This window comes from Mobula birostris, chromosome 27 (assembly GCF_030028105.1).
Source record: "Mobula birostris isolate sMobBir1 chromosome 27, sMobBir1.hap1, whole genome shotgun sequence".
Taxonomy (NCBI): domain Eukaryota; kingdom Metazoa; phylum Chordata; class Chondrichthyes; order Myliobatiformes; family Myliobatidae; genus Mobula; species Mobula birostris.
Window position 1 is genome coordinate 18,338,235 of NC_092396.1, and position 21,040 is coordinate 18,359,274.

Genomic DNA, 21,040 nt, shown 5'->3' on the forward strand with positions numbered 1-21,040 from the left:
GTGCTTCGGCCCTGATTTCCCAGAGAGTGGCTTTGGAGTCTTCATCGGTGAGTGTTTCACACATGAACAAGCATTCAAGCATAGGCAGACATTTACACATACATACTTCTACATACTCACGCACACGTGTATACACACAAATGTACACTCCGTGGCCACTTTATTAGGTACACCTACTCGTTAATGCAGATATCTAATCAGCCAATCATGTGGCAGCAACTCAATGCACAAAAGCATGCAGACATGGTCAAGAGGTTCAGATGTCGTTCCGAGCAAACATCAGAATGGGGAAGAAATGTGATCTAAGTGACTTTGACCGTGAAATGACGGTTGGTGCCAGACAGGGTGGTTTGAGTATCTCAGAAACATTCTGGGATTTACAAACAAGAATCCAGTGAGCGGTAGTTCTGTAAGCGAAAAGGCCTTGTTAACGAGCGAGGTCGTGGAATGGTCAGACTGGTTCCAGCTGACCGGAAGGTGAAGGCAACTCAAATAGCCACGCGTTGCAACACCTGGTGTGCAGAAGCGCATCTCCGAATGCACAACAAGCCGAATCTCGAAGTAACCGGGGTACAGCAAAACACGAGGAACTTAAATTCAGTAGACACTTTATGTACAAGCGGTATCTAATAAAGTGGCCTCTGAGTGTACACAAAAGCAAATGCACCCCGTACATATGCACACAAATATACACACAGACATATATAAATATAAATATATATACATAATATGGCGCCGGCTAGTTTCAGTTAACTTTTAATAAGGTAACAATTATAGCAGGTTACAGAGCCAGACATCTACTGACCGTATGTAAATGCGAGTACAGGTTCCCATCTACTCTATAATTAACAACGTAGCAGAATAAATTATGCAGTGGATTTATATACACACATGCTCAATCAAATTATAACAAGCACAGAAGCTAGGCGACTCATTGGGACAGGATTTAGGGAAGGGAGGTGGGAAGAAGTGAGTTGAAGAATCTGTTAATGGTTCAAGGATCAGCCAGATAGAGAATTTAATGGAAATCGAAGGTGCATTTGAGTGAAAATGAATGGGGCAAATGCCCTATAATGAGGTTGGACGTGCCCACAAATTGAGTCAAAATTTCGGGCCTTTGGATAACTAATATTTGCATTGCAATTAGATGTCCCTCTCTCCCGAATCCTTCGCCCAACCCAGAGTTAACCCATGAAGTTGCGTTCCCATTGACCGGAGGACATTGGAGTGAATGATTCTAGCACCAGGGTGAGGGGAGAAACTCAGAGCGGTTTTAAAACAAACCACGAAGTGAGTCGATGATTTTCCAGTTAGACGCATCGCAGACAGGGAAAACGATTGTCTGGTGGGAAATCACGCGACGGTTTGATAAGTCTGTTCCTCGGCTACTTTGGTCCCGACTCAGTCGTCTCTTTAAAATGGAGGACGGTGCCGCGAATCGCATTGGACAGGACACTGCGGCAAGAAACTCCCACCTGGGAAGGTACAGGCGGAGTTGCTCCGGTCTCGCTGCAGAAACGCGGGGTGGGGGCACTTATACCCCCCTCTTCTCTCTGTCTATGAGGATGGGCAAGGTACACCTGTCTCCCCTTTCCATGGAAACACGTCTCGGAACGAAGGCTTGATTTTAACTTCAAACAGACGAATTTGCGTGGGGTGGGGGCGAGCTGGAGAGGACTGGATTTTAGGTATCAATGAATTTCTTGGGTCATCGTAATCAGATTGATTTATGAATTTGTCATGGGAAAGTACCTGTAACCATGTTATCACGGTACCGTAGGTAAATAGATTGCAGACTGGAACCTAATGATTACCATCTTCTGCAACAGCGCAGTGGCCCCTGAAACCCTGAGCTGGGAGCAAAGAGAACGAAACAGCCTGATTTTCCTGCTCCTGTAGCCTTGCTAGGGAGAGCCCGTCTCAGGGCTGTGTGAGGTCAAGGTCACGGGTGGGAACTGGCACTGGCGGGTAAACCTCCGGGTTTCGATACGAATGTTCACCCCATCACGGTCAACCACAGCCCAACTTCATGGGAATTAACTTCCCTCTGGACAAGGTAACAGGCTGCAAACAGTACCTGGAATTTCCATTAAATACATTCAGGCCAGAAGAGTCTACAATATAGGGTACCGCATAGGTGGGAGGGAGCGGGAGGAAAGAGGTCGGGAGAGAGGAAGAGTTATTCAGTACCTAACATGCCAAAAATGTCTATAGAATATTGGTAAAGTTCTGTCGAATGTATTTTTTTAATTACAGTAAAATGCACGGAACCCACATTCTGTGACAGAAGATTACAAATCCTTCCTCAGTTCAGCGTCCGAAGAAGTGGGAAAAGGATTAGAGTTTTGCCAAGTAACAATACGTCTGAAAGCGTCATCCCTGGCATCGGGGATGTGTCCATCAATCACTGAGCGGGAACTGGAGGAGGATGGTAATTGGACGAGAAAAGAGAGGGGAGGGTTCTGAGTGAACGCAGCAGGGCTGTGAGGTGATAGTGAAAATAAAGCTTCTTCATTCAGTTGGTCCGTAATCTTAATAAAGAGCCCACAGGCCCCCATACAGTCTAGTTCTTGTCGAAATTCTTTTATCTGAGTCAATTTATTGGAAAAGAGACTACCATCTCTCTCGTACCAGCAGAGCGGAGACGAGACACTCCGTGAATGCTTCTTCCTGCAGTAAAGGCTGTGGAACAGACACAGGTCATGCCCGAGGTCTAGGACCCAGCTTCACACCGCACGGCGGACACGGGACACCCTCTCAAGAGTGTCAGAAACAAAGTACATAGATATTTCAGCGCCAGTCACTTGTATAAACAGTTTAGCACTTGCTGTGGATTACCGCTGGAATGTTTATATATACTTTGAATCCCCATTGACACTTCGCACTAATTAGAATTTAAAATAGTTAAAATCACAGACGTTATCGCCAAACCCCTCGCTTCACTTCCCCTCCCCCCCCCCAACAAACATTCTGGCCGTCTCCACTTCGCCTTCTTCCAGTCAGTTGAAGATTCTGTATATCAAACTCGGGCTCACGCACACAATAAAGCTGCCGCTTGTCAGTGCAGTCTCCTTCACCCCTCCCCGCTCCCTGCGCCCCACTCTGCCTCGAGAATCTGAGGGACGGTGTAAATTCCCATCGCTGCCGGAGTGGGTGAAGCCTCTGCAGGGACGGAGACCTCGCCCTTCCACCTGGAGTCACTGCTCGGGGTTGAGAGTTTCCAGTGGCGAGAAGCGGCTTGACTGGAGGAATCAAAATGTCCATCTCGGTCTCCCCTGCCCTGCGGTCCGCGAACAGCCCCGTGTTCACGATGTCACCGATGGGGGACGAACGGGCCACGGCACTCGCCGGCTCCACGGAGTCAGTCTGTGGCGGTGGCGCGTGGGAGGAGTGGATGTAACTTGAACAGCAATAAAAATATACACCTTTACAAACCATCGAAGGTGTTGCACAATTTGGGATGGGGTGGCAATTCTAGGTGGGCGTCGGGCTTCAGCACGGCGGCCCATGCGTGTTCGGAGCGTCGGAGGTCGCTGAGGATCGAGCGCGGAGGTCGAGGTCTCTAGAATTGTCCCACAGTGTCTCAGAGATCGTCACCCGCACGCCCGGCGACAATTTCTCTCTCGGTTTTTGCTCTGTGTATTTCTGCTCGGCGAGGGTGCGCGGACCCGGGCCACCCTCAGTAAGCTTGCCCCGTCTCGACCTGCAGCAAGCCCAGGACAGCGGAGTGCTCGCTCAGCTTCATCCGCCTCTGTGTGGACAGGCTCACGTTCTTGGTCAAGTAGTCCACCGCACCTGGGGGGGGGGGAGGGGGGAAGAGACAGAAACCAGAAAATCCAACAGAATAAATAAACAAACACAAACTAGGAATCCCGCCCTCCCGTGTTAGTGAAAACCACCTCCAGTGCTTGTGTGATGTGTTCTTTTTTAAGAGATGTCCCAAGGTAAACATTTGCCACCCAGCCGCTTAAATGTCCGCGGGAATGCCGACATCTATTGGGGAACAACCGGCGGTTATCTGCCTGAGTTGGATTTCTGCGTGAACATGCAGACCCTAAACTTCCTGTCCCGACTGCCCTCCCCCTCCCCAGCTGCACCCCACGCCTGGTCTTAGTCAATAGCGTTTTGAATGTCAGGGACATGCAGCAGCAGCGTTGAAACTTGACAACTTCGGCAGAACAAAATTACTGCGAGGCCTCGCGGTCGCACAGCTCTTTGATGGGCAGGCCTAGTTCCGACCCGCCCCACCTTTGGCGTCTTGCGAATACAGATAAGGCAGGGGGCGGGACAATCGGGTTCTTTAATGCGTTTCGGGCAGGGAAGGCAGGAGCTCAGTGAAAGGCGCGGGTTTAAAGGACGGCGCCGAGGAGGGGAGAGTAGTAGTAAGGTTTGTAAAAGGGAATTCTGGAGCGTCTGCAGAAAACAGTGGTGGGGCAAAGGGAGGGCGAGATTAAGAAGAGGGATACAGAAGGTTGTATGGGCGGATAGAGCTACGGAAATCAGGAGGGTGAAGTCTCGGAGCAGGAGAGTTTGTTCCTTGTGTGTGTGGGAAGTCGTCCTGGACTATTGAAACACCGCGTGCAGTCACTAGATGGTGATCCGGCATCACGGTGTGGGTCTGAGAGAGTGCGTGCAGCCCAATAAAAACCAGCGGTGGCTCTGGAGGTTCAGCTCAAGGTTTTCTTTTCTGCTGCCGACTCGCATTAAACCCGGAGCATGTTACATAAACAAATCGGCAAAGTTTTCTCCTGACCCATCTCTGCCTCATATGGCCCTTGTGGCTACGGGGATCAGGGGGTATGGAGGGAAGGCTGGGGTAGGGTTCTGAGTTGGATGATCAGCCATGATCATAATAAATGGCGGTGCAGGCTCGAAGGGCCGAATGGCCTACTCCTGCACCTATTTTCTATGTTTCTATGTTTAACATTGAAAAAGCACCGGAATTTAGACCTGTGTTCATGAGCGAAGGAGGAGTCCACATATCTGGACTTCAGGGTTCACCTTCAGTGGTGCATGTAAACGCGCTGCCTTGATTCGGGTTGCTTTCATTACCTCTCCGCTTACTCTTCCAATAACTGTTCTGTGCAAGCTGGCACACCAGACAATCGTGCCTGATAAACAAACAACATTTTCAGCATAAAGCGCTCGTCATCTCTCTGCCCCAAAGGGGGGAGCGGTGTTCGATGGAAAGCCTTATTACCGAGCTGTCATTTCCATTTAAATTCACTTCATGGTCTCGCACAAAGTATTTGCTATTCCTTGGCACCAGCCTGGAGATGGGGGATTGGCTAATTAATACGTTGCGCATGCTCGGTGGGCCAGGGAGCATACCATGGCGGGATGACTTCTTATGGCTCCCAGCGGGCCTTTCTTCCCAATAGACATTACTTATCACCTTTGATCTGTGACTTGAGGAGATTGGTTGGCCGACTAAATCGTTCGGGGTCCAGCCCAGAATTTGTCCTGCAATCTTCATTATCACTCGCGGGCAGGATAGCTATCAGATGTCAGACTTGGGACTCCTGTAATGGGGAAGTCGACGCGCAGACGGTGGTTATAGAGTGCCTGCTTGGGTTCAGGTTTTGGTGACAGGAAAGTGGTAAGGTGCCCGGTTTCAGAATGTGGTTATGCAGAAGAGACTTTTAAAATTTAATCATAAGTTGTGGCTATCGCCGTCAAGGCCATTCTCTCATCATACTCTGTAAATGGGTGGCTATTTAAGACTAGAACGAGCAGAAATTTTTCACTAAGATAGGGGAAAGTCTTTGTAATCCTTTGCCCTAGACGACTGTGGCAGCTCAGACATAGATTGCACTCCTGGACATAAAAAGAAATTGTGGGAGATGGGGACAGGTGCCTGGAGGATAGATCTTGTGGATAGGCTTGAGTAGCGAAATCAAGCTTCCATTTCTCATGTTCTTGCTCATCCCTATGACAAGATGCTGATAAGCTGCCTTCTTGAATCCATATATTCTGGCTGGTGAAGGCACTCCCCCAGAAGAGCTGGGTATGGAGCCTGAAGATTGAAACCTTGTGATGTTGAAAGAAGAATCATTTGATTTGAAGACAGAATGGCTTCTGACTTGGTGGCAATTCCAGTGAACAAAGTACAAATGAATAATGCCACTCGATGGCACTATTGAGAACATCTTCTGCAACTCTGCTGACGACTGATTGGTCAGCACTGAATTTTTTCCATTTGATTATGGGATGTGGAAAGCCCATTATTTCTCATTCTACTCCTCCATCCTACATCTTGTGATTAGGACATCAAAGTCAAAGCAACTTGTGACCACTGAGGCACAAATGCATATCCATATGGAAAGCGGCCAGTGCATGAGTGGAGCTTTGAGGCTTTGACTCGAGAGGCTTCGACGAGAAGAGGCAGAGGACAAGCTAGCTCACAGTTAGTTTTTACAGTGTCTCCTGAGACAGTGATGTGCCTCTCATGTGAGATGTGGCAGTCTTGGGGGAACTCCCCTCTCCCACAGAGTCACATCTGCCAGAAGTGCATACGGCTGGGCGATCTGGAAGACCGTGTAAGGAATCTGGAGCAGCAACTGGATGACCTTCGACTCATAAGGGAGAATGAAGCAGTCATAGACGAGAGCTACAGGGAGGTAGTCACACCTAGGCTGTCGGAAGCAGGTCGTTGGGTGACAGTCAGAGGGGGGAAAGCGAAGGTGAGCAGACAGGCAGTGCAGAGCACCCCTGTAGCCATTCCCCTGAATAATAAGTTTACCATCCTGGATACTGTTGGCAGGAACAACCGACCAGGTGTGAGCCACGGTGGCAGGGCCGCTGGCACTGTGTCTGACCCTGTGGTGCAGAAGGGTGGGACGGAGAAGAGGAGAGCTGTCGTCATTAGAGACTCTATAGTCAGGGGAGCAGACAGGAGATTTTGTGGACGTGAGAAGGACACCCGCATGGTTTGTTGCCTCCCAGGTGCCAGGGTCCGGGATGTCTCTGACCGGGTGCACAACATCCTGGTACGAGAGGGAAAGCAACCAGAAGTCGTGATACATGTTGGGACCAACAACATAGGCAGGAAGAGGGATGAGGTCCTGAAGTGTGAGTTTCGGGAACTAGGCAGAAGGCTGAAGTACAGGATCTCAAGGGTGACGTTCTCAGGATTGCTGCCAGCGCTACATGACAGTGATGGTAAGAATTGGAGGAGATGGCAATTGAATGCGTGGCTGAGGAGTTGGTGCAGGGAGCAGGGTTTTAGATTTTTAGATCATTGGGATCTCTTCTGGGGAAGGTGAGACCTGTACAGATTGGATGGGTTCCACCTGAACTCGAGGGGGAGCAATATCCTTGCAGGTAGGTTTGCTAGCATGGTTCAGGAGGGTTTAAACTAATTTGCGAGGGGGATGGGACCCAGAGCGATAGAGCAGTGAAAGAAGTGCATGGAGTAAAGCCAGATCTAACATACAGAGAGGCGTTGAGGAAAGAGAAGCAGAATAAATGGTGTAAAGACAGTAAGGTAGAAGGGCTGAAATCTGTGTACCTCAATGCAAGAAGCATCAGGAACAAAGGTGATGAACTGAGAGCTTGGATACATACATGGAATTATGATGTAGTGCTATTGGCTGGCACCAGGGCAGGAATGGATTCTCAATATTCCTGGATTTCAGTGCTTTAAAAGGGATAGAGAGGGTGGAAAAAGTGGAGGAGGGGTGGCATTACTGGTCAGGGAGACTATTACAGCTACAGAAAGGGTGGGTAATGTAGCAGGATCTTCTTTTGAGTCAATATGGGTGGAAGTCAGGAACAGGAAGGGAGCAGTTACTCTGTTGGGGGTATTCTATAGGTCCCCTGGTAGCAGCAGAGATACAGAGAAGCAGATTGGCAGGCAGATTTTGGAAAGGTGCAAAAATAACAGGGTTGTTATCATGGGTGACTTTAACTCCCTAATATTGATTGGCACCTGATTAGTTCCAAGAGTTTAGATGGGGCAGAGTTTGTCCAGGACGGATTCCTGTCGCAGTATGTGGACAGGCCGACCAGGGGGAATGCCATATTAGATCTAGTACTAGGTAATGAACTGGGTCAGGTCACAGATCTCTCAGTGGGTGAGCATCTGGGGGACAGTGACCAGCACTCCCTAGCCTTTAGCATTATCATGGAAAAGGATAGAATCAGAGAGGGCAGGAAAAGTTTTAATTAGGGAAAGACAAATTATGAGGCTATAAGGCTAGAACTTGCGGGTGTGAATTGGGATGATATTTTTGCAGGGAAATGTACTATGGACATGTGGTCGATGTTTAGAGATCTCTTGCAGGATGTTAGGGATAAATTTGTCCCTGTGAGGAAGATAAAGAATGGTAGGGTGAAGGAACCATGGGTGACAAGTGAGGTGGAAAATCTAGTCAGGTGGAAGAAGGCAGCATACATGAGGTTTAGGAAGCAAGGATCAGATGGGTCTATTGAGGAATATAGGGAAGCAAGAAAGGAGCTTAAGAAGGGGCTGAGAAGAGCAAGGGGGCATGAGAAGGCCTTGGCGAGTAGGGTAAAGGAAAACCCCAAGGCATTCTTCAATTATGTGAAGAAAAAAAGGATGACAGGAGTGAAGGTAGGACCGATTAGAGATAAAGGTGGGAAGATGTGCCTGGAGGCTGTGGAAGTGAGCGAGGTCCTCAATGAATACTTCTCTTCGGTATTCACCAATGAGAGGGAACTTGACGATGGTGAGGACAATATGAGTGAGGTTGATGTTCTGGAGCATGTTGATATTAAGGGAGGGGAGGTGTTGGAGTCGTTAAAATACATTAGGACAGATAAGTCCCCGGGGCCTGACAGAATATTCCCCAGGCTGCTCCACGAGGCAAGGGAAGAGATTGCTGAGCCTCTGGCTAGGATCTTTATGTCCTCGTTGTCCATGGGAATGGTACCGGAGGATTGGAGGGAGGCGAATGTTGTCCCCTTGTTCAAAAAAGGTAGTAGGAATAGTCCAGGTAATTATAGACCAGTGAGCCTTACGTCTGTGGTGGGAAAGCTGTTGGAAAAGATTCTTAGAGATAGGATCTATAGGCATTTAGAGAATCATGGTCTGGTCAGGGACAGTCAGCATGGCTTTGTGAAGGGCAGATCGTGTCTAACAAGCCTGATAGAGTTCTTTGAGGAGGTGACCAGGCATATAGATGAGAGTAGTGCAGTGGATGTGATCTATATGGATTTTAGTAAGGCATTTGACAAGGTTTCACACGGTAGGCTTATTCAGAAAGTTAGAAGGCATGGGATCCAGGGAAGTTTGGCCAGGTGGATTCAGAATTGGCTTGCCTGCAGAAGGCAGAGGGTGGTGGTGGAGGGAGTACATTCAGATTGGAGGATTGTGACTAGTGGTGTCCCACAAGGATCTGTTCTGGGACCTCTACTTTTCGCGATTTTTATTAACGATCTGGATGTGGGGGTAGAAGGGTGGGTTGGCAAGTTTGCAGATGACACAAAGGTTGGTGGTGTTGTAGAGGATTGTTGAAGATTGCAGAGAGACATTGATAGGATGCAGAAGTGGGCTGAGAAGTGGCAGATGGAGTTCAACCCGAAGAAGTGTGAGGTGGTACACTTTGAAAGGACAAACTCCAAGGCAGAGTACAAAGTAAATGGCAGAATACTTGGTAGTGTGGAGGAGCAGAGGGATCTCGGGGTACATGTCCACAGATCCCTGAAAGTTGCCTCACAGGTGGATAGGCTAGTTAAGAAAGCTTATGGGGTGTTAGCTTTCATAAGTCGAGGGATAGAGTTTAAGAGACGCGACGTAATGATGCAGCTCTATAAAACTCTGGTTAGGCCACACTTGGAGTACTGTGTCCAGTTCTGGTCACCTCACTATAGGAAGGATGTGGAAGCATTGGAAAGAGTACAGAGGAGATTTACCAGGATGCTGCCTGGTTTAGAAAGTATGCATTATGATCAGAGATTAAGGGAGCTAGGGTTTTACTCTTTGGAGAGAAGGAGGATGAGAGGAGACATGATAGAGGTGTACAAGATAATAAGAGGAATAGATAGAGTGGATTGCCAGCATCTCTTCCCCAGGGCACCACTGCTCAATACAAGAGGACATGGCTTTAAGGTAAGGGGTGGGAAGTACAAGGGGGATATTAGAGGAAGGTTTTTTACTCAGAGAGTGGTTGGTGTGTGGAATGCACTGCCTGAGTCAGTGGTGGAGGCAGATACACTAGTGAAGTTTAAGAGACTACTAGACAAGTATATGGAGGAATTTAAGGTGGGGGCTTATATGGGAGGCAGGGTTTGAGGGTCGGCACAGCATTGTGGGCCAAAGGGCCTGTACTGTGCTGTACTATTCTATTCTATTCATATGCATCAGAGCTGCAGATGCATATCTTGTGTCTTAGGTAATTCCCAGACAGACTAAGCTGGTCCTGCTCACCTCCTCACCGGTGCTGCCATTCAAATACTAACCAGACTGTGTCTTCTCAGCTTTGCACATCAGGCAGGATTGGGTGTCTGCAGACTAGGATGCATGGGTAGAAAAGGCACGTCTGGTTATAACGTTCCACCCTGGAACGTGCATGGCAGCCTTGTAGGCTCATTACGGGTTCAGACCATGATCAAAGTTGACTGAAGGCAGATTGTGGTTATGGAATGGTTGTTGTTAAGAGAGTCCATTGCTCTAGAGTGTCCACATGCCAACTGTGGTTATGGGTTATCTATGATTTAACGTGGCTGTGAGGTGTATAGGGTTTAATTTGGATTTAATGAGGTTTCAAGAGTGCATATGTTCAATGCAAGATCCATAATTTAATGGAGTGTTAGAATGTGATGAGTTTGTTCATGATATGAGTGTTTATAATGTGTATCATGGCTATGAGTTGCACAGGTTGTTTATACATGTACCATTTTGGGGATCAGGCATCACTGGGCAGTGCTAACTATTCTTGAGAAGTTGGTAGTGAGGTAGTTTCTGTGTAGATACACTCCCTCAGTGAAGATTTTCCAATAGGCTTGTTTTGCAGATACAGTGAAGTGTGCCAAGAGCTAATCAGGGCAGTCACTTATTTTGCACAACTCTCAACAGAACAAAAACTAATCAAGAAAATAGCTGGCATTCCCTTTGTTTATTTGGGACTGCTGCTTATTTGGGGCAGGAGACCGTTGCCGAATAGTTTCTAACTTGTTTCAGACATGTGCATGTCACGTGGCAACTAGACACTACACCATACTTAGAGTGAACAGTTTTTAAATAGTGTGTCTTTGCATGTGCTTGCATTTGAAAAGCAGTGATTTTTATCACTGATAGTTGGAAGAAATAAACAGTAAAGACAATTCAGAACTACTCAGCTCCCAATGGTTTCAAACATTCAGAAAATCAAACTATTTCACTGCTTCAACAAGTTAGGACCTACGAAGAATTTGAAGGTATCCACAATCATCTTGAATGTTACAATGAAAATGCAGACTTGGACGATGCAATCTACATGAGGTATCTATGCTGAATTTGTTCATTTATGGTTAATCAAAAGAACACAGCATTGTACACTGTATTAATTCCTACATTAATACAGTTTTATACTACTGTAGTAGTATTGGTAGTGTTTTAATTTGTTCCGTATTTTATTTAAATACTTAATTTGTTACTCAGTTAAATGGTAGTTTTTTCTAATACCTTTTAGCTATTTCCACAAAACTTCTGTTCACTGGGACAGCCCTTTAATTGGGACAAAATATACAGGTCCTGACGTGTCCCAATCAACCCGAAATGCACTGTATTGGTTAATTGTACTGAACAATTGCCGAAGGTTCTGGAGTGAATCTCAGCTGCTTGGGCTTCAGTTTGTATCAGGTTTCTGATACACATGGTGAAACACACCCTGGAAACTTTGATCCTTTCTGGATATTCCCTTGAGCTCAGCTGTGGGGCAGTGGCGTGCTAAGGAAGGGTCTAGGTGCACACTACATCTGTCGTCAGCATTGTACCTGGAAAGTAGCAAACCCACACTATTGCTGTGTGGAAGGACAACAATGTACGCAAGTGGATGACTCACTTCTTGTTAATATAGTGCAAAGCATCTTAATGTGTTTTAATTGAATTAATCTTTAAAAATACTCTCAATCTATCTAATGAATTTTTAAGTATGTTCATCACAGACAGTTAAGAACTGCTCCAAAATCTTTGTCAACCAGTGAGTGGTCAGATGCTGTCAGTGGGATTATGGTCTCAAGAGACGGTATGTAAAACAGAGACTGCTCCACCTCACCAGACCTCTGCTGGGTGCAAAAGGTCAGCCTGGAAGGGTAAATGTGGAAGGGTGGGAACACTGGACTCTCAGTTTGGATGCAGGGTAATCTAGCCCATTAACTGGGAAGTTGCACAGGACAATCCCGTCAGAACGGTCCTGGGGTTTAAAGGGTTAAAAATTTGTGCAACAGGTGCATTGATGAGGGGAGGATCTAATCCAGAGGTTTAAAATGATAACAAGGAATCAGTAGAGTGGATTGGAGAAACATTTCCTTGGGTGGGAAAATCCAGAACAAGGGTGCTGAAGACTGGTGCCAGGGATCTGGCAGGTAAAGTATGAAATACATTTTCACACGATAGGTAATAGAATTCAGAATTCTTGAGCACTGAGCGAGGATATTCTGGTGACCAGTAGAGTTTTACAAAGCAGAGGTTCACAGATCGATGGAACACAACTGGGAAAACTGTGTCCCTCTATGATCTCACAATATTCCTTCTGTTCAGCTATGATGGCACAGCAGATCTGAGGGGCTGAATGGCCTAATGCCATTCCTGTAAATTTATGTTTCTGAGGAAATTGGACTGCATTCTGATGTTTCCCACAGTTACATGGCCCCACTGACAGTTAAGTTCATCTTCAGCCCAAAACGTCAACTGTTCATTTCCATTTGTAGACACTGCCTGACCTGCTGAGATTGTCCTGTGTTTCGGATTTGTGTTACCACTGACCATCATGTGTAGGGTTTCTGATTAGAGGCATTTGATACAGCTTTTAAAGTTCTGAATAAAACCAATGACAAAATTCATCCAGGCACATGAAGCGAGGATTCTAGGATGTGTCTAGGTGTCCGGAGGGGGGGTCAGGACAGTGACTGGGAGGGCAGAGGGGAAGCTTCAAGTTAAGGAGATGTGCCGAGGCTCTGCTCCTAGTGAGAAATATCACAGCTTGTGGTATGTCCAGGCTGTGGACTCGATGGAAGTTAGAAGTTAGATGTGGGGGGTGTGTATACATAAATACCGCAGATATCAAGATATGCTGGTGAGATTCTTAGAATGGCATGTGGAATCCTGACTCTATAAACATAAGAACATAACGAAATAGAAGCAAAAGTAGGCTATTTGGCCCCTCTAGTCTATTCTATTATCCAATTTGATTATGGCTGACTAATGGGATGCCTCATTTTTTCCTCTGTGTCAATTCCTATAGGCCTCAATTCTCCAGACTTTCAAAAATGTATCAATTTCCTCTCAAAGCACCTCCAACAATCAAGTCCCCACGATGTTCCAGGGTGGAGAGTTCTCCAGATTCACTACCTTTCTCCATTAGTCCATATGAACCAGAGTTTTATATGTCGGACCATCAACCTTGTAACCATGCTCCCTCATTCAAGATTTTCCCACTGGTAGAAACATCATAACCTCCTCTCTCTCCTTCTGCCTCTGGAGTGTTGTATGTTTCAAAAACATCAGCCTCCATTCTTCTAATCTCAATGAGTGTAGATCTAACTTCTTCAGCCACTTGTGGAAGGACAACCCTATCATTACTGGGAATTATCCTAGTGAAGTCTTTCTGACAGCCTCCAATCTTCCTTCCTTAAGTAAGTGGACCAGAGACAGCATACAGGCCAAACACAGGGAAGTTATGTGAGTCGCAGGTTGAGCCCCTCCCTGGAGAGCTGTGGCCAACCTGGTCACCACACCTCAGGAAGGACAGCAAGGTCCTGGAGAAGATGTAGGAGAGAATAACCAAAGGAGGACTAGTTCATGTGGAGAAAAAAGGAGAGATTTAGTACAGTCATAGAGCCCTACAGCACAGAAACAGGTCCTTCGGCCCATCTCATCTATGCCAAACTATTACTCTGCCTAATCTCATCTTCCTGCACTTGGACCTTAGCCCTCCGTACCCTTTCCATCCATCCATCTAATAGGGGTTTATCAATGGGTTTTGCAGTGTCAATAAGGAGGAATTGTTTCTGGCTACTCACTGGGTTGATAAATAGAAAATACTCATTAAATTGTTAACAGTAAAAAGTTTACAGGATTGAGTAGAATTCTATTCCGCAGCCAGAATACATTGCCTGGGAAGGTGCTGGGAACAAGACCCAACAGTGACTCTCAAAACAGAATTGCAAAGGAAACATTTTTCAGGGCTATGCGGAAGAAACACTGAAGTAGTTCTGGGAGGTGACGGAGAAGTTGGCTGAATTTTGAAAGAGCCAGCGCCGACATGATGTTCCCTGTGTTGCAATACGTTCTGACGACTCTGAACTGTGCAGGTATATCAGCCGAGTGGTGTTCAGCCCATGCGAGGGCCAGAAATGAAGGGTGTGACTCACTGATTGCCCCTGGGCACATGGTATTGGCAATAAACGATAGCAGTATTTATTCGAGATTTATATCAACTACACATGTCCGTTCACATCCAGAGGCAAGTGTGGGGAGGTCAGAGGGCACTGCGTGCACTCAGTGAAAGGGAAAGCTGCTATTGATCCTGCCAGCTCCTGCAGAAGGTTTCAATTTAACGGCAGGAGCTAAAGACATTAGGAGCGGCTGCAGAGGGAGCGTGGAGAATCCAGGCTGGGGTCGGAAAGGACAGTACAAGGGCAGGACAACGAGGATGATGGGGGTGGAGGTGCTGAGTGGGGGATGGAAGGAAGGACCTCTGAACCCATCAAGGACAAGAGCTGTGTTGCCAGGAAGCTGCGATTAGTTTAACATCCAACAGAATTGGCCAGTGAGACTTTCAGTTTCCACTCCTGCTGGTGATATGGTTCCTTCTGCATAACCGTAACATCAATATTTTATCAGATTCTACAGCTAACGTCGACCCCATCAAACATTTCATCACATGTCAAAACCCTTGAAACAAATGCAAAGACTCAGCAGTTTCAACCTTGATTGATAGCTTCACTTTAGCTTTGCACTTGGAAATCTTAATCCTCTTCCTTGCACACGCGTGCGCGCAACACACACACACACACACACACACACACACACACACATAGGTGCAGACATGCACACTCTCTCAGAATTCAAAGCAAATGGAAGGCTAACAATTATCCTTCACGACTGCATTGTCAAACATAGTACGACATCATCAATACATATACTCTCCAGCACAACCTTCGCTTTACATTTGGGACCTCCAGTGTAATCCTCTGATTTAACTGACCATCCTGAATACCTTTTACTGCAAGAGTCTCATATGAACACCACACGTACACCCAGTGGCCACTTTATTAGATAGCTCTTGTACCTAATAAAGTGGCCACTGATTGTATGTTTGTGGTCTTCTGTTGCTGTAGCCCATCCACTTCAAGGTTCAATGTGTTGTGTGTTCTGCACATCGCTGATGTAACGTGTGGTTGTTTGAGTACTGTTGCCTTCCTGTCAGCTTGAACCAGGTGTCCACTCTCTTCTGACTTCTCTCATTAACAAGGCACTTTTGCCCACTGATCTGCTTCATTTTTGTTTCTTGCACCATCCTCTGTAAACTCTAGAGACTGTTATGCGTGAATATCATAGGAGATCAGCAGCTTCTGAGATACTCAAACCACCCCGTCTGGCACCAACAATCATTCCACAGCCAAAGTCACTTAGATCACGTTTCTTTCCCAGTTTTGATGTTTTGTCTGAACAACAACCGAACCTCTTGACCATGCCTGCTTGCTTTTATGCATTGAGTTGCTGTCACATGATTGGCTGATTAGATGCATGCATTAACAAGGTGTACAGATGTTCCTAATAAAGTGACGACTAGGTGTCGTTGTAGGAAAGTCCCTCAGGGTTGAGGGTGATGTTTCCACTTGAGTCTTGTGGGTTTAGAAGAGGCTGGTATGACTGACGTTAGAATCAAACACTCCCACATATGGTGCTGCGTATGCCAGTCTGGTGGGCAGGAGGGTGCTTTACTAGGTGATGCGATCCCCTCCCTGGTTCTGCAGGGCCCCTTAATACCACCCAGGGTGCTCCTTCTCCATCCAGTGCAGTTAGGGAACAGAGAACCCCAGGCATCAGTCGTTCATTTCTTCAAGGAAACTGTGAGCGAATCCTTGAAGCTTCCAGCTGCCCACCAGCTGATATCACCCTTTGACAGAGCTTGCAGCAGTGTCTGTTTCAAGGGTCTGATATAAATAACTGTAGTGTCTGATGTGACACACCTCTCACTAAAACATTATCACACACACCTCAGAGTAACACTCAAATATCCCTCACAGCAACTCTGACATAGCATACCGCTAACGGTAGCAATGATGAAACCAACTCCTGCGTGTAATATCTGAACTAAAACACACCTCTTGTTTTAACGTACTGATTTAGCACATCACTAACTGTAACTCAATCTGATGGAATACGTCCTTCAGTGTAACACTGAACACCGTTCACAATAACTCTGCCAGAAGACAATCCCCAGTGTACTGGATTTAGTTGATTTAAATCTGGGTGCTCCATCAGCTTGAGACAAATTTAAGCCCATGATCCGCAGCCCACACCTGGATTCTGAGGAAATTCTGATGTTCTAATTAATTTTGTCAGCAGATGTTGGTGGCATCAAGTGGGAAGACAGGAAGGGAATTGAATCTTTGGGCCCTGTTTCATATTAATGTTCTAACTTGTTCCCTGCTGTCATAAACCCAACAGAATGCCTCCGTTGGCATCAGTGTTAACAGGGGTACTGAGAAGCTCAGTATACTCTCACATAATACACACACACACACACACAGTCCAGCGGGGCAATGGTCACAGACAGAGATCTTGCAATATTCCACCTCCATTGAGGCCAGTACTCAGACTGCTCTCTGGTAGCTGAGAAAGATTATCCCTGCGTAGACCAGGGGTCTATGAGTCTTTCTGCCGTGTGTGATACAAAGATGGGCTATCATTTTGACCCACCCATGCTGGTGTCCTTCCTCCCCTCCCCTCCCCTCCCCCAGGAGGATGTTTCAACAGGCAACGCTTACTCTGTCCATACTGAGCGTACTGGTAGCCAGGCACGGGGTCCATGCTGTATCCGGATGTGCTGTAAGCCGGCGTGCAGTAGGACTGAGAGGTGGGCAGGCTCTCCACAGCCTTGATGGACTCAGAGCGCTGGCTGCAGCTGCCGGACAGTGGGTTCGAGGTATCCAGGCTCCCGTGCAGGGGGGAGATGGAGAAATCATGCTGCCCCTGAGTGGAGACTGCTCCAGGGTTACTCAGGATGCTCATTACCTGCGGAAACGGGACCAAGAGGGGCAAGGAGAGACAGAGAGAGGAATGGTTAGTGGACAGGAAGAGAATTAGGCTTCCAGTCTGGGCTGGGGTGGGGGAGAGGGAAAGAGGAAAGGAAATTATAAGGGGAGAGGAGGGGTGGTGAATGAAAAGGAAAGGGTTGGAGAAGGGATTATGGGTGGTCGAGTAGGAAGGGGTTAATGAGGAATTGGAAGGAGGTGGGAAAAAGAGATAGGAAGTTGGAGGATAGGGGGCTGGAGATGCTGCAGAGTGTTGAGGAGAAGGCGAGGGGGAAAAGGGAAGGTTACAGCCCAGTGTTTCACATTATTACCATCACCAGCAGTGAGTTGGTGGTCTGGCTGTACAGGCAACATCGGCTCTCGAGATCCTGGCTCCAGCTCCCAATCACCTCCCAGTGACTTGGGTGCAGAATGGGTGAGAAGGTGGTTGGGGTTGACAGGGAACATGCAGGGAATGGCAGTTTAAGCATGCAAGGAAAGGGATGGGGTTAAGTGGGATACTGGGAATGTGAGATTGTGGAAAAAGGGATAAGGTGACAATAGAGGAATGGGTATGAAAGGTGGATTGGGAAACAGATTGATGGGATGGTGTGATAGGAACTGCAGACGAGGATTGGGAGGTTTGGGATGGCAGGATGGGGATAAGAAATATGAAAACATGGGAATGGGATATGTGGAATTGGTGACATAACGAATGGTGATGGGGAATAAGGATGAAGAAGCCGGGCTGGTGATTGGATAACTATCAACAGGGAACATGCTGGTCATACACAAGGAGCAAAAATGCAGACCTAAAGAGTATAATTGGAACATTAGAACAAGCTCGCTGACAGCTTCACACCAAAATTAATAATCCCATTAAACAAGGGCAAACCTGGACAGGGAATTTTATAAAACTCTTCTACCCACAGTTTGTACCCCTCCTTTTCCAGACGGTGAATGTGCAAAACAAGGACAATGGCTCCCGAGCAGAAATCAAATAGCGTGCGACATCTGCAAAGTTTTATCCGATCAGTGCCGAGTGGGTGGGGGCGAGCAGAGGGCAGGGGAGGGGGGATATCCGAGTTGGTTAGCTGTCAATCACCCAGACTGACAGAACTCCTCTGAAATCACAAACAGACTGCAGTGATTACTGTTGGTGGATGGAGCCGGTCTGTTCCCAGATCAAGGCTCTGCATTGAGAAGTTTTTCCAGGCTGGATCACTGGGCTGTTCCCTGGGTTTGGAGAGGATGGTTTATGAGATAAATCCAAGTAGGCATAAACACACCAGTCTTGCTGAAAGATACACAAAAATACCTTCAGGGTATCTCGCACTTTCCCTGCAAGATAGTCATTCTTTGAGGGGGAAAAAAATAATTAATTTTGGCAACTTCAGAGCCAACAGCCTCAGGGAGTGCTAATCCCACAGGGACCATTACTTAACCCACACAAACAGCCTTGGCTGTTAAACAACAAGCTATCTGTTCCACTTACATGTGCTCCTGTTAAAGAGGGAACTGTTCTACTGGGCACCCTTATATAAAAAATAGGGCCTCGCTGTTAGGACCCCTTATAAGAAAGTTGGACAGTGAGGACGGAGTTGTCAGCGACCCTCATTAAGAGAGACTCGCACTGTCAGGAGTGCATGTAAAAACAGTCACGCTGTGAGGACCTCTTATAAAATCAGAGTCTCCTCGTCAGGACCCCTCATAGCTACACTATGAAGAATCCTCATAAATAACTAGCCATACTGTTAAGACCCCTTATCGGAAGGAGCGTTAGTGCCAGAATCCCTTATGAAGGGGGAGTCGGTAACGGTGCATTGGGGGAGGGTTACTGAGTGACAGTGTGAAGGAGCTGCCTTAACAATAGAGATATTGTCAGAAGTAGGGAGTGCTCCACGAGCAGTTAATCCATCTCTCTCTGTCACTCAGTAACTCCTTTCCCAATGAGCTGGGGGATCCGAACCTTCTGAAGAGGAGGGCGGGGGGTGGGGGGGTGGTATCGCTTTCACGTTTTAAAAAGAAATTTGTGGAAGTGCCCGAAATGTTCCCCTCAGTTTGAAAACCGATAGCTACAAATTTGCCAAATGAAAGTGTTCCTCCAACTCACCAATAATCCAGTTTTTATTCACTTGTTCCTCGCACAGAATTCTCATGGGACGGCAGCCTGCTGTTCTATGGATAAGTTTCCAAAGTTTTATTTTGGATTTGCAATGTTATTAAAACATTGTCTAAAACGCAAGCTGTGAATGGATGGTGGACAGGATCACTTCACTACTCAGCAATGCGACGAGGAGCTGTAGACCAACTCGTCTCATTCCCACCCAGATACACTTTCACTCGTTGGCAGGGCTGGGGGATTTCTAAAAGTAGCCTGCCAGAATCAGGCTATCAAACAGCTCTCCAACTAATCACTACATGGGGGGGGGGGGGCGGGGACTGTAGAATATCTTGGGCTGATAAAAGGGGCTGATAACTTTCTAGTGTTTGAACCCAAACGGGGGGGTGGGGGGGAGAGGAATCTCAAGTTTATTTACTCTCACAATGAGCTGCGGCTCCGTCTCATCTTACTGGCAGCTTGGTTCTTCTGATCGTTGCAATCTGCAGCAGCGGGGAGATGTACTGTTGTAACCTCCACCAACTGCATTATTACAGATTGGAAACTGCTGCTTGTGAGAGAGTTCTTCAATGAAGAATTTACCTCAGTCTGAGACGTTGCTCTGCTTTGTCAAGAGCCACATTAGTATGTACAGCGACATGGCAGCTTAGTGGTTACACGACGCAATTACAGCACCAGAGACCCGGGGTTCAGTTCTGCCACTGCGAGGGGTTTGTGCGTTCTCCCAGTGACGTGTGGGTTCCTCCGGGTGCTCTGGTTTCCTCCCACAGTCCAAAGCCCTGCTAAGGCAGGCTAGTTGGTCACACGGGCATAATTAGGTGGAAGGACCCATCACCATGCTGTATCTCGCAAATCAAAAATAAAAATAATGAACTCTATGTTACAATAAGTCATAGGGGTCAGGGCAATATCTGACGCACGGTGCAGTGCAGGGAGCAGTGAAGGAGTTCAGCAGCAGGTCGGGAAATGCTACGCGTTCTGAGAGTCAGTGCGGAAGGAAGTCTGTACAGTCAGAAAGCAGAGCGGAGGGAGATCTGCGTTTCCAGAAGGGTGGCTTTGAGAGCTCAGTGCGTGGCTGGGGAAAGGACAGAGTCAGACCTGCGGATCGATGGGAGATCTCTGCCCTGCAGCACCGAAGGGGTCAAAGGGAACGCAGCACAGTCGGAGGGTCAGAGCCGAGTGACGGTACAACAATAAGTAGCTCAGCACCGCGAAGATCTGCATAGCCAAAGGCCTCTTCATCCTGATGGAACATGAAGCAACTGCTCCCCATCTCTAATTGGGCGCTAACATTTGTCAAGCCAAAGCTACTTTCCCTTCTGATGTTTTGGAATCTTGCTGAAAAAACAGTGCTGCTTCAATTAATGACAAAACAGTGTTCCTCTCTCTGCCGAGACATTACTTAACTCAAACTTATCTTAATTAAAGCCTACCCGTCTATTCTAATCCCATTGGCCAACACTTGGAGCATTGCTTCTTATTTCAAGACAATGGAGGCCATTCGGCCCATTG

The 21,040-nt window shown here is 47.2% G+C and overlaps 1 protein-coding gene across 5 annotated transcripts in view; it reads right to left on the bottom strand.

Annotated features, from left to right (window-relative positions):
- Positions 1-781: 781 nt before the first annotated feature.
- LOC140188502 (paired box protein Pax-7) overlaps positions 782-21,040 on the bottom strand; it is a 153,393-nt gene continuing 133,134 nt past the window's right edge. For 4 of the 5 annotated variants that reach the window (XM_072244825.1, XM_072244829.1, XM_072244826.1 and 1 more), the window contains 2 exons: positions 17,161-17,407; positions 782-3,795 (listed from right to left, as the gene is read on the bottom strand). In XM_072244825.1, the coding sequence (XP_072100926.1) occupies positions 3,680-3,795; positions 17,161-17,407 (363 nt within the window). In that variant the 3' untranslated portion in view covers positions 782-3,679. The remainder of the gene's footprint in view (positions 3,796-17,160; positions 17,408-21,040) is intronic. The other variant, XM_072244831.1, reaches the window with a different exon arrangement.